This window comes from Solenopsis invicta, chromosome 7 (assembly GCF_016802725.1).
Source record: "Solenopsis invicta isolate M01_SB chromosome 7, UNIL_Sinv_3.0, whole genome shotgun sequence".
NCBI lineage: Eukaryota > Metazoa > Arthropoda > Insecta > Hymenoptera > Formicidae > Solenopsis > Solenopsis invicta.
Window position 1 is genome coordinate 18078658 of NC_052670.1, and position 12079 is coordinate 18090736.

Sequence of the window (12079 nt, forward strand, 5' to 3'; positions counted from 1 at the left end):
TTCACGCCATACAACAATACGCCGTACGCCGACTCTATAGAACTGCACCATTACTGCCCACTGTGTCAGTTTTAGGGCTCAATTTTTCAGACGCTGTTTTTGTATTATATTGCGAAAACATTAATTATTACAAAATACAAAACAATACTATTAAAACTATTACAAAAGGCAATTCTCAATTGTTTGTATTCATATTTATAAAATTTTATTTTTAGCTCTTGTTTAACCCTTGAACACATAAGTGGGTCTGAAAGACCCCATATGAAGTTTTGAAAGTTATGTGAAGACTGAATGAGATAAGAGGTTCGGACCAAGACGTAAAAAAAGTTTAAAATCTCCTCTTTCGATTGATATGGTTGATCAACTTTTTTAGTCAACTAAAATTCGAACGGCACGGCAGCAAAGTTTTGTTAGGGTCAATGCGAACCATATAGTGTGTAAGTGAAACTTTTTTTGTGAGTATTTTACATAAAAAAACTGGACAAAATACGTTCGAACAGGTCGATTTGCGGATGTTATTCGCATATACTCTGTCTAAAGTTAGAATACTATAAAATATTGTAGAAGAAAGAGTTTTTCCGAAATATATCATAAAACACATCAATTTTCAATTTTAGACGATTTAATCAAAAATATCTCAGATTTGCCTTGTTACATAAGTACATTTTTAATAGAAATGACAATAATATAATTTTTTTTTGAAAGTATGAATCTTTAGCTTTAAAACGCCGTATTGTAAAGTTTTTCAGAGTTTTTTATTGCAAAAATATAATGTTTTTTTTTAAAGTGAATTTTTAGATGCCCAAAAATACCTCATATTCTCCATGTTACATAATTACTTTTTAAAAGAAATGACTTTGCCAAATTTTATTTTGAAAGTGTGACTCTTTAGCTTTAAAACGCCGAATTTGAAAGTTCTTAAACGTTTTTTGTTGCGAAGATATGATTTTTTAAAGAAAAGTGGATTTTTGACCAATTTATCATTTTTGCTTAATGGTTTTGCTTTTATAACTTCACAATAAATTATTTTTCACCAATGCCGATTATGCAGTCACACTTGTGAGATTTTGAACTTTTGTTAAAAAAAGAATCGTAAAAAAATATTGATTGTAATCAAAGTTATAGCTTCTCAAAGTTAAAAAAATCTCCCAGACTCAAAAATGTGTTTCCGTATTTTACAGGATCGGTGTGTTTAAGGGTTAAAAAATATTACTAAAAACAAAGAATAATAACAACAAATTAGTAAAGACTCTCAAGATTAAATACAATAAAAGGTAAAGAATGTTAATGAAAGTACTGCGCGGTTGTTTTTGCGCGAAAGTAAATAGTCAGTTATAGACCGAAAATTATTTAATTGACCGTTTTGACTTTCTTTGGAGTCATCATCAGCAAAAGTTATAATAAAGAACGCATCTTTCTAATGAATTAATAGTCTAGTCATTGTCGATCCAATATGGTTGTCACTATGCCAGTTTGCCGAATTCAAAGTGCAACTTTCAAACGTGATATGGGGGAATGCTTTATCAACCTATAATTGATGTTATGCAATAGTAACTTACAGGAAAGTAAATATTCGAGTGACTCACAATCAAAAATCGACGACGATAACGATGGATAACGAGCTTAACGCTTGTAATTATTAAAAACGGTATTGAGAATGCCGCAGTCAGTAAAAGATGTTTCCAATAAAACAGTTAACAGGAGATTGAACATTACATATAAACACAAAGCAAGTCGAATATACATTGTCCAAGATAGAATGGGAAGAAAAAACAAATAAGATTGATGTTTGCAGTTTAGAACTAATAAATAAAGAGGCCAAAAATTAAAACTAATATAATTGTAAAATAAGAGGCCAAATTTAAAACTGAGATGAATATAAGTAAATGAACTAATTTATACGTCATAAGTACATTACATATAATAAAATAAGTTCAATAAATACAAACAGGCAACCCAAAACAATAAGTATAAGTTGTAGAAAAAATAAACACAATTAAATAACTTTGCCGCAAAGAATAAATGATCTTATAATGTTTTATCCATAGCTTCATTGAATTAACCGCAAGTAAATCAAAGGTCATAAGAATATATAAAGTTATCCATGGCTTCGTTGGTCGTCGTCAATTTCTGATAGTGAGTTACTCAAATCTTTTCTTTTATGTAAGTCACTATTGCATAACATCAATTATAAGGTGATTAAGCCTTTTCTCATATCACGTTGGAAAGTTGCAAGCAGTCACCCATCCAAGTCGCAACTCCGTAAACGTTGCTTAACTTCTGTGATCGCCGTGAACTGATTCCTCATAATAACTTGTAAACATTTTGTACTGATACCTGTATATAACTGATAGATCAATATACATGGTTTGTCCGTAAAGTAATAAGACTAGCCGTCACGCTACAGTTGCCAGTAGCGCGTTTTCTGTCGGTGGGATTTGTGATGGGGAGTCTAAACTAAGCAACGCACCAAACGGCAGCCGTGTCCAAGCTCTGACGTAGTGAGGATCACGCATGGTGCAAAAGCTGTTTTTGAATTTTTGTCGCGGTAGAAAAATGTAGCATTTGCTGGAGTAGCGATACGTGATTAAATTTTGCTTTCACCTGGGCAAAACTGCTTCCGATTACCTTGGTTAATGTGGCTACGCTTGGACGCGGTTGCCGCCTGGTGCATTGCTTAGTTTAGACTCCCCATCATAAATCCTAGGGAACGCGCTGCTGGCGACTAGAGCATCGCGCGACGGCCAGTCTTATTACTTTACGGACAAACCATGTTATCAAAAAGATAAAACATATAATTGAAGGATATCATTTATATCCATATATATATAAAATCATATATATTCTAGAATTATTCGGATTGAAAGCACGGATTAAAAAAATTAGGAAGCTTATTTCGAATTGTTGTCGGATTCATTCCAATTGAACCTCAAGAAACCGCACGGATTAAAAAAGATTAAAAACCTTAACTGGACTAGTCTTGGATTCATTTGGATTAAATTCACGGATTGAGAAAGCTGAAAATTTTTCCGGATGAGTTTCTGAATCATTTAGATTGGATGCACGGATTGAAAAAGTTCAAAAGTTTGTTTCGGACTTATTCTGAATGAACCTCGAGAAACCGCATTGATTAAGAAGGATTGAAAACCTTGTTCGGGTGAGCCTCAGATTCGTTTGGATTGGACTCACAGATTAAGAAAGATTGAAGAGATTATTAGAATAAGCCTCAGATTCATTCGGATTAGACTTAATGATTAAAAAAGATTGTGTTTAAACCTCCCGCGTGGCATGTTCTGTGCGTTCAGATAATCTGTTGGTAAGCCTATACGGCGGCGCTGGTTGTAGCGGGAAAGGAGGTTGGCGAAATTAACGCTTTCGGTTGTCGTTGGTGACGAGCGAGATTTGAGTTGCTTTTATTTCTGATGTGGCATCGCCGTATAAAGAAAAAAGTCCTTTTACGAGTGTATCTGCATTGTGAGGCACTGAGAGAGAACACAGAGTTCTCTGCTATACGACTATTTATACGATTTATACAACTATTCGGGCGTGGAGTATGAGAGAGAGTACAAGGTTCTCGTGTTTAGCCAAAGTCTTACCGATTTGTGTAGCCATTTGGGCGTGGAGTGAGAGAGCACACGAGATTCTCGTCTCTGGCTGTATGCCTGCTGATTCCTATAGCCGTTCGGGCGTGAGGTGCCTTTCTGGCAGAATAAGGGAGAACATAGAGTTCTCGTTTCTAACTGTACAATTGCCGATTCATGCAACCGCTCGGACGATCGGACGTGAGCTGCCGATTAGACAAAGAAAGAAAGAAAAAGAGTGCCAGGTTCTCGTCTCGGGCTAGACATCGACAGAAGTTTACACAAAAAACTATCGAGAAAAATCAAAAATTAATAACGTTACTTGACTAAAAAGTTGTATTTTCCCGTTTATTCTAATTCAGGTATCAGCTTTTATTTTGTTCCTTTCCTTTAATTTACTTGAGAATACATTTTATTGTGTAAGTTAAGATTAGATTGAGTCTCATCCGACAGTCTGTTGTAATATCAAAGCTGTGAAAACTGACTATTTTTATATTTATGTAATACATGAGTTTTACCATTGCGCACGGCATCTAACTGCTGCCCTGCCGTAATTGTCATGTGATTAATATAAATATTCCTGTTTGTAATAGCACACGAATAAGTAACAGTTACCTACTAAAATTTATAGTTTTTTAATTTAATGTAATTTGTCGAATTTTAAGTATTTTATGATATAATTTAATATTAGAAATTTTACAACTTGTGTTATTCAAATATTTTCTAACAGATTGAATGACTGCTTCAGATTCATTCGAATTAAAATGATGAAGAGAGAGAATGTACAGATTGAAATTGATTTCCTAATGTATTACGAATTTAATAGGATAGAATTTGGAATTGATGAACGGATTGAAAAGGGTTACAAATTTGATTTGGATGATCTCGATTTAGAACGGACACAGATTTCGGAACTGTTCGTAAAAATTCGGGAAAGTTTGTATTAAAATTCTATCCGAAACTTTTATCAAGGTAGACTATTAATTCGTTAGAAAGATGCATTCTTTATTGTAACTTTTTGCTGATGATGACTCCAAAGAGAGTCGAAACGTTCAATTAAATAATTTTCAGTCTATAACTGACTATTTACTTTTGCGCAAAAATAACCGCGCAGCACTCTCATTAGCCTTATTTACCTTTTATTGTATAAAAAGTAAGTGCCAGTATTAGAGACTTTTCTCTATGTATTTGTTGCAAAACAGATGGAAGTTTTTAGCACCAGTTTGGACGTTCTGTGGCGTGATTCATCCTAAGTCAATATACTAAATAGAACGTCGTATACAGGGTGATTCAGAATAACCTTATGTCCTTGAAGAGACATAGAACCTGAGGTTATTCGAAAACAACTTTTTCTTTGGCAAAAACTTGTCCGAAGCTTAATTTATAATTTATAAAAGGAAATATTTATCGAATAACCGGGCGCGTATAACGGTGAGACAGGGTCGGTACAATTCAGCGTTCGATATAGACGTGAGGCGATTGCAATGATCAGTTGACAGCTCGAACAGTGCTTTCCCCCCCCCCCTCCTCTCTCTCACCCGCTTTTTCAAAACCTCTATCCCATTCTCATTATCATTTTTTTCTTATTTATTTATCAATTCATTTACTGACACTAAAATAATGCTAGAATTAAAAATGATATTTAATTATTTGACAGTTTTTTTTAAATAATTGTGTACGATTAAAGAAATATTCCTTTAAGTCAAAAATAGCATATTTAAAATGCGTTATTGACAAATAAAAATGCAGAGTGAAAGAGAAAGAGAGAGAGACGAGTTCGATCAAATTTGAATGTGTATACTCACTTATCATCCTGCACAGCAATCAGCTTTATTTTCACGAAAACAGAATATCCATATTAAACTCAAGATTTTCCTCTTTTCTTCTTAAACAATATCACTTGTCACATTCACTGCAATCATTCTCTTGATAGAAAATTACTAACGCATCACTTTATACAAATTACTATCGTCAATTACTATTAGTCACTACTAATCACGCGTGAGAATTACTAAAAAAAAGCACGTGTTTACACGACGAACACACGACACGTGTTTACAACAAAAGGGTTAGGTTATAAGCTTTGCTTCACAAACGAGCGGTCGACTAGTTTTATTGTTCGCGGTATCATTGCGCGATTGACGTTCTAAAAGTCAGAACGCGATAATTAAAAATTAAAAATACTATTGCACCTGTGACCATGTACTCGAAGATTTCATGGTTATCCCAGATGAGCCCCCAAACATTGCACCCGTGGCGCACTCATGTTTCTCAAGCGACTATCTCTTGTCTCATATCAAACTCAGTCTTTCGGCCGTCAAAACCGGGATAATCTTGAAATCTTCAAGATCACAGTCACATGCACGTGTTTTATTTTTTGAGTAATTTTCACGCGTGATTAATAGTGACTAATAGTAATTAACGATAGTGATTTATATAAAGTGATGCGTTAGTATTTTTCGATCACAAGAATGATTGCAGTAAATGTCACAAGTGATGTAATTTAAAAAAAAAAAAAGAAAAATCTCAAGTTTAATATGGATATTTTATCTTTGTAAAGATAAAGGCTGATTGCTGTGCAGGATGATAAGTGAGTATATACATTTAAATTTGATCCGACTTGTCTCTCTCTCTCTCTTTCTCTCTCAATCTGCATTTTTATTTTTCAATCACATTTTAAATATGGTATTTTTGACTAAAAAAGATATTTTTTTACACGTACAAAATTATTTAAAGCAAGACGTCAAATAATTAAATATTGTTTTTAATTCTAGCATTATTTCAGTGTTAGTGTATGAATTGATAAATAAATAAGAAAAAAATGTATTGGAGATAAATGTTCCGCGCCGTAGTTGTGGTGGTATTACTTCCTAGAGGTTTAGATACTTTAGATTGATGGGTCGATCTGCTTATGCTGCGCGTCTGCGCACTTGCGTTTTCCGCGTCTTCTTGCATCCACGTATACACACGCTGCTGCGTGCTTTTTAAATCTCTTTGTAACATTACCAAATATATATACTTTGTACTAATAATTGTGTGTCTCACTCTGCACTACCGAGTTACTTTTACTAACGGATTATGAGACTTAATCCGTGCTGATTAAAAAGAGGTTAGAGACTAGTGAGTTAAGAGAATTGCCGGTAACGGAACGATGGCTACGGAAACTACACTGAGAGACATTCGAGCTACCAAGCTCAGGAAAGCAACGTATAGTCGTTGGAAAATCGAGATCCGTGATGCTCTAGAGAGTTATCAAATTTTGGAAGTTACAACTAGAAGGACGACTAAGCCAAGCGAGGTGAGATCCAAGGACGGTGTCGTTATGTCCAATGTGAAGGAAATTGATGACTGGAGAGTGAAGGACAGCAAGGCATGGTCTGTTATTTGATCAACGCTCGACGACACAACTTTTGATCAGGTATGCGACTGCGAAACGTCAACAGACATTATGAAAAGGATCAAAACGTTTTTCGAGCCGAAGACGTTAAATGCTTTATTGGAATTGCTACGTGAGTTCTTTCGTTATTCATGGAAGTCTAATGACACAGTCGGTACGTTCGTATCAGGATTAAAAGCTATTGCACGTAAGATTGAAGCTCTAGATTCCAAAGATTTTGGAAATAGATTTAATAAAAATAATGGCAAAGATTCTAGAATGCCTGCCGAACGATTTCAATAGTTTTGTTACAAGCTGGTCCATTTTGTCAGCGGAGATATCCTTGAAGCTTGTTCATCTTACTGGTGATGTTGAATGGTTTTCACTACTCAGAAAGATAGATGTACCACTTACATTAAACATTGCCGATGGTAAAACATTAAAAGCTACTCACGTTGGTGATATTTGGATTGAAAAATCAATTGATGGTAAAAAGTGGGAAAAACGAGTATGGAAAACGGAATACTACTGTGAAGATATTAGGTAGTGAATCACTCTTTTCAACTACATTTATGGAGAAAACCAGAGGTTATAAATTCTATCACAGAAATGGAACTATGCAGTTAATGGATGGATGGAAGACAATACTCGATGGAAGAAGGATTAACAGTCAGTATGTACCTTTTATTCAAGTTGTACCGCCATCAGCTTCTGTAAAAATTGCTCAATTAATTAAACTATGGCATCAACGCCTTGGTCATGTTAGTGACAATATGATACGAGCAATGGTGAAAAATAATTTTGTTGATGGCCTTGATGTAATTTTAAAGAAACGAGATGATTGCGATTTCTGCCATTTTGGAAAACAAACAATAAGTCCACATCCCGCTCAAGAAAAACGTGAATGCTTACTCGGTCAACGTTTTCATTCAGATGTGTGTCATGTTGGAGTTACGTCATGGAATAATTACAAGTACGAGATGTGTTCAAAAAGTATCGCAAATTTTGAATTTTCGCGGGTTACGTATATTCGAATTTCGATCTTTTTGTGGCGTTATGTTGGTACTCATGTCTCTCACTTATGCCGACAAGCTCGGCCATTTTGAATGTTCACTTAATTGTTGACAGCTGCTTTGCTTGCACGTGTTTTGGATCGTCTTCGACTTTTACCTATTCAAAAAAATGGATCAAAGAACCTGTATCAAATTTTGTGTGAAAAACGAAATTAAGTGCGCGGATGCATTCCGAATGTTGACTGTGGCATACGGAGAAGCTACCTTGGACCGAAGCAACGTTTATCGGTGGTACAAAATGTTCTCAGAAGGCCGAGAAGATGTGAACGACGAAGAGCGTGCCGGACGCCCGAGCACTTCAACAACAGACGAAAAAATTAATGAAGTGGAGAAAATGGTATTGGCCAATCGTCGAATCACCGTTAGAGAAGTTGCTGAGGACCTAAACATATCGATTGGCTCGTGCCATTCGATTTTTATCAATGATTTGGGCATGAGACGGGTCGCCGCGAAATTCGTACCAAAATTGCTCAATTGCGACCAAAAACAGCATCGCATGAACATTGCTAATGAGATGTTGGACTCTGTCCGCGACGACCCAAATTTGCTCCAGAGGGTCATAACTGGTGACGAATCGTGGGTTTATGGTTATGACGTGGAAACCAAAGCTCAATCATCTCAATGGAAGCTGCCGCACGAACCAAGACCGAAAAAAGCGCGCCAAGTTCGGTCGAATGTGAAAGTTTTGCTGACAGTTTTCTTCGATTGCAGGGGCGTGGTGCATCATGAGTTCTTGCCACAGGGTAGAACGGTCAATAAGGAATATTACCTGCAAGTTATGCGCAATTTGCGCGAAGCAATCCGCCAGAAACGCCCGGATTTGTGGAAGAACAAAAATTGGCTTTTGCACCACGATAACGCCCCTGCTCACACATCGTTGCTTGTGTGCGACTTTTTGGCCAAAAACAACACACTAATGATGCCGCAGCCACCGTATTCCCCAGATCTGGCCCCCTGTGACTTTTTCTTGTTCCCTAAACTGAAGAGGCCCATGAAAGGACGACGTTACGCTACGCTTGACGAGATAAAGACGGCATCGAAGGAGGAGCTGAACAAGATAAAAAAAAATGATTTTTTGAAGTGCTTCGAAGATTGGAAAAACCGTTGGCACAAGTGTATAATATCTCATGGGGATTACTTTGAAGGGGACAAAATAGATATTCATGAATAAATAAATAATTTTTGAAAAAACACAAAATTCGCGATACTTTTTGAACACACCTCGTACTTCTTGACACTTAAGAACAAGGCATCTGGTTATTGCAGAGTTTTCTTCATGAAATCAAAAGAAGGAGTATCAAGTATTCTGAAGATATTTTTACTAGCAACAGAGAAGAAAACTGGAAGGAAAGCAATTTCGTTGAGAACTGATAACAGAACCGAGTACATAAATGAAAAGGTGAAAGAAGTCCTGCGGTAACTGAACATTATACACGAACTGTCGCCACCAAATGTAAAACAGTGCAATGATATGGCAGAACAAGAGAATTGTACACTATGTGATACTGCTCGATCGCTGTTATTTAACGCTGACCTTTGAAAACGGATCGTCATCTGTTATGGACCGAAGCTGGAACGGCTGCATACCTTCGTAATCGGGTACCAAACCGAAGAGTTACAACTCCATATAGTGAATGGTATGGAAAGAAGCCTGAGGTAACTCACTTGAGGGTTTTTGGGGCTTTTTTTCGTATTCTTAACTCGACAAGACATAAGATGGATCTAAAACAAAAAAGATGATATTTGTTGGATGTGATCGTTATACTGACAAGATTTATCGGGTCTTCGATCTTGAAAAGAAGATTGTTGAAAGATACACTTTAAATAAGAAGACCTATTCGGTCATAGCTGGATCTCAGTGCTTTATGTATACGTGTGATTTTATATACTTTTTCAAACTTAACTAAACTACGCGCCGTTACTTTCGGTCATATAACACAGTTATAATCGAATAAGAGTTAGTAATATCACTTTTATTAAATTAAAATTAATTTAATAATATTTGATGCTTACTAGATGTGCATCTATATTAACTCTTTTCCCTCTGAAAAAACTGTAAAGAATTTATTGCAAAAAATATCACCTCAGCCAGGGTTCGAACCTGGGACCTTCCAAATCTCTGGATTTGAAATCATACGGCCATCACATGCGTTCTAACTCATAGTCAGTTATTGCGAGAAATATCATCACAGCCTGGTCGAGTTAGCTAAGACAACTGTACTGGAGATTTGGGAGGTCCCAGGTTCGAACCCTGGCTGAGGTGATATTTTTTGCAATAAATTCTTTACAGTTTTTTCAGAGGGGGGAAGGGTTAATATATGGTAGATGCTAGTAAGCATCAAGTATTATTAAATTAATTTTAATTTAATAAAAGTGATATTACTAACTCTTATTCGATTACAACTGTGTTATATGACCGAAAGTAACGGCGTACAGTTTGCTTGAGTTTGAGAAAGTATATAAAATCACACGTATACATAAAGCACTGAGATCCAGCTATGACCGAATAGGCTTTCTTATTTAAATTGTATGTTACATGTATCGATCGAATATCTTTCTAGATTGTGGAAAGAGTCGTCGATGTCACAATAGAGGTTGTAACAAATACGAATGAGCAAATTCTTTTTCCGCTAATGTTCGAAGAGCAAGAGGAGGTTTCTACGGAATTATTCAAGCAAAAAGACACTCTTGAAGATTTATCTAGAGAGAATGACTCTACCGACAAATTCTATTCAGACGAAGGAGAAGTAATTCAAGTTTCACCTGAACCTCAAAAAAAAAGAACACGACCAGTAAGGTCACGGTTTTATCAAAAATCAGTATCTCTATCAGACCGAGTACTGCGAGATAGGACGAATAGTTGCAATGAAAGTATCTCTGGACCCAGTCTCCTACAAAGATGCAATCTCAAGAGATGATTCTGAGTGCTGAAAGCAAGCGATGGATGATGAAATGGCGTCCATACGTAAGAATAACACTTGGGAACTTAAATCGTTACCAGATGGACAATCTATAGTTTTATGTCGATGGGTTTATAAATCGAAGTTGCGGCCCGATGGAACAATCAAACGTTATAAGGCGAGATTAGTCGCTCGACGCTTTAGCCAAACTCAGGGCATAAATTATTTTGAAACTTTTTCGCCGGTAGTACGTTATGAATCGGTGAGAGCAATTTTAGCTACAGTAGCTAAATACAACATGGAACTTGTACAGTTTGACGTGAAGACGGCTGTTTTGAATAGTCCATTGGAAGAAGATGTCTATATGCAACAGCCAGAGGGGTATGAAGATCAAGTCGTGTTTGTCACTTAAAGAAAGGACTGTATGGACTCAAGCAAGCACCCCAAAATTGGAATAATAGATTCAACGATATTGTTATGTCTCATGGTTTTAAGCAATCGGAAGCTGATCCGTGTGTCTTCGTGAAAAGTGCTCATACGGATGATTAGATGATACTATCTCTATATTATAGTTAAAAAAAAACGCTTTTTTCAAATCGCTGGAAAAAAACCGGAAAAATTTCCGTTTTTTCGGAAAAATTGCTTTTTTGCAAAAAAATTGCTGCTTTTACTATATAAATGACATGTTACTTAATTTTTAATGTCTTTCATCACATTAATATAATCCTGGAAGTTATGTAATCTTATTTTTTTGTTAAAATTTTTTTTTTTCTTCTATTTTTATAGTAGAACATAGTCTAAACTTCCAGTAGTAACATAGTAGAGTTTAAATGTATAACTGTACTTTGTACATATTCTCTGCACAAGCAGTTATTGTGAAAATATGTACATATAAAATGAACTCAGCATTAGCTCTAGACATGTGAATCATAATTTTCCCAATTACCATAAGAAATTTTACCAGAAGAGATTACAAAAGATGGCTTACGGACTGCTCGCACAAGCTTATAGAGCCAACGTTCTTTCTCTTATGCTGTCTGAGAAAAACTTAAAGACAAAGACTAACATCAATCTAATTTTGTATGAACCATTCTGTAGTTATTTCTCATTGACACAGATTTCTAACTTTAGTTCTCTATATTCCGGTTT

General features: G+C 35.7%; 2 protein-coding genes across 2 annotated transcripts in view; both read left to right on the forward strand.

Annotated features, from left to right (window-relative positions):
• LOC105200671 (sodium/potassium/calcium exchanger 3) overlaps window positions 1-12079 on the forward strand; it is a 192178-nt gene that overhangs the window by 69951 nt on the left and 110148 nt on the right. The gene's annotated exons all lie outside the window — the stretch shown is intronic.
• On the forward strand, window positions 6416-8011 carry LOC120358218. The gene has a single exon (XM_039451625.1). It carries the CDS (start codon window positions 6733-6735, stop codon window positions 6967-6969), a length of 237 nt encoding a protein of 78 aa, XP_039307559.1. The 5' UTR covers window positions 6416-6732; the 3' UTR covers window positions 6970-8011.

Bases quoted from the DNA above. Each gene is read 5' to 3' on its own strand.
- LOC120358218 (XM_039451625.1), top strand. From the start codon at position 6,733: ATGGCTACGGAAACTACACTGAGAGACATTCGAGCTACCAAGCTCAGG.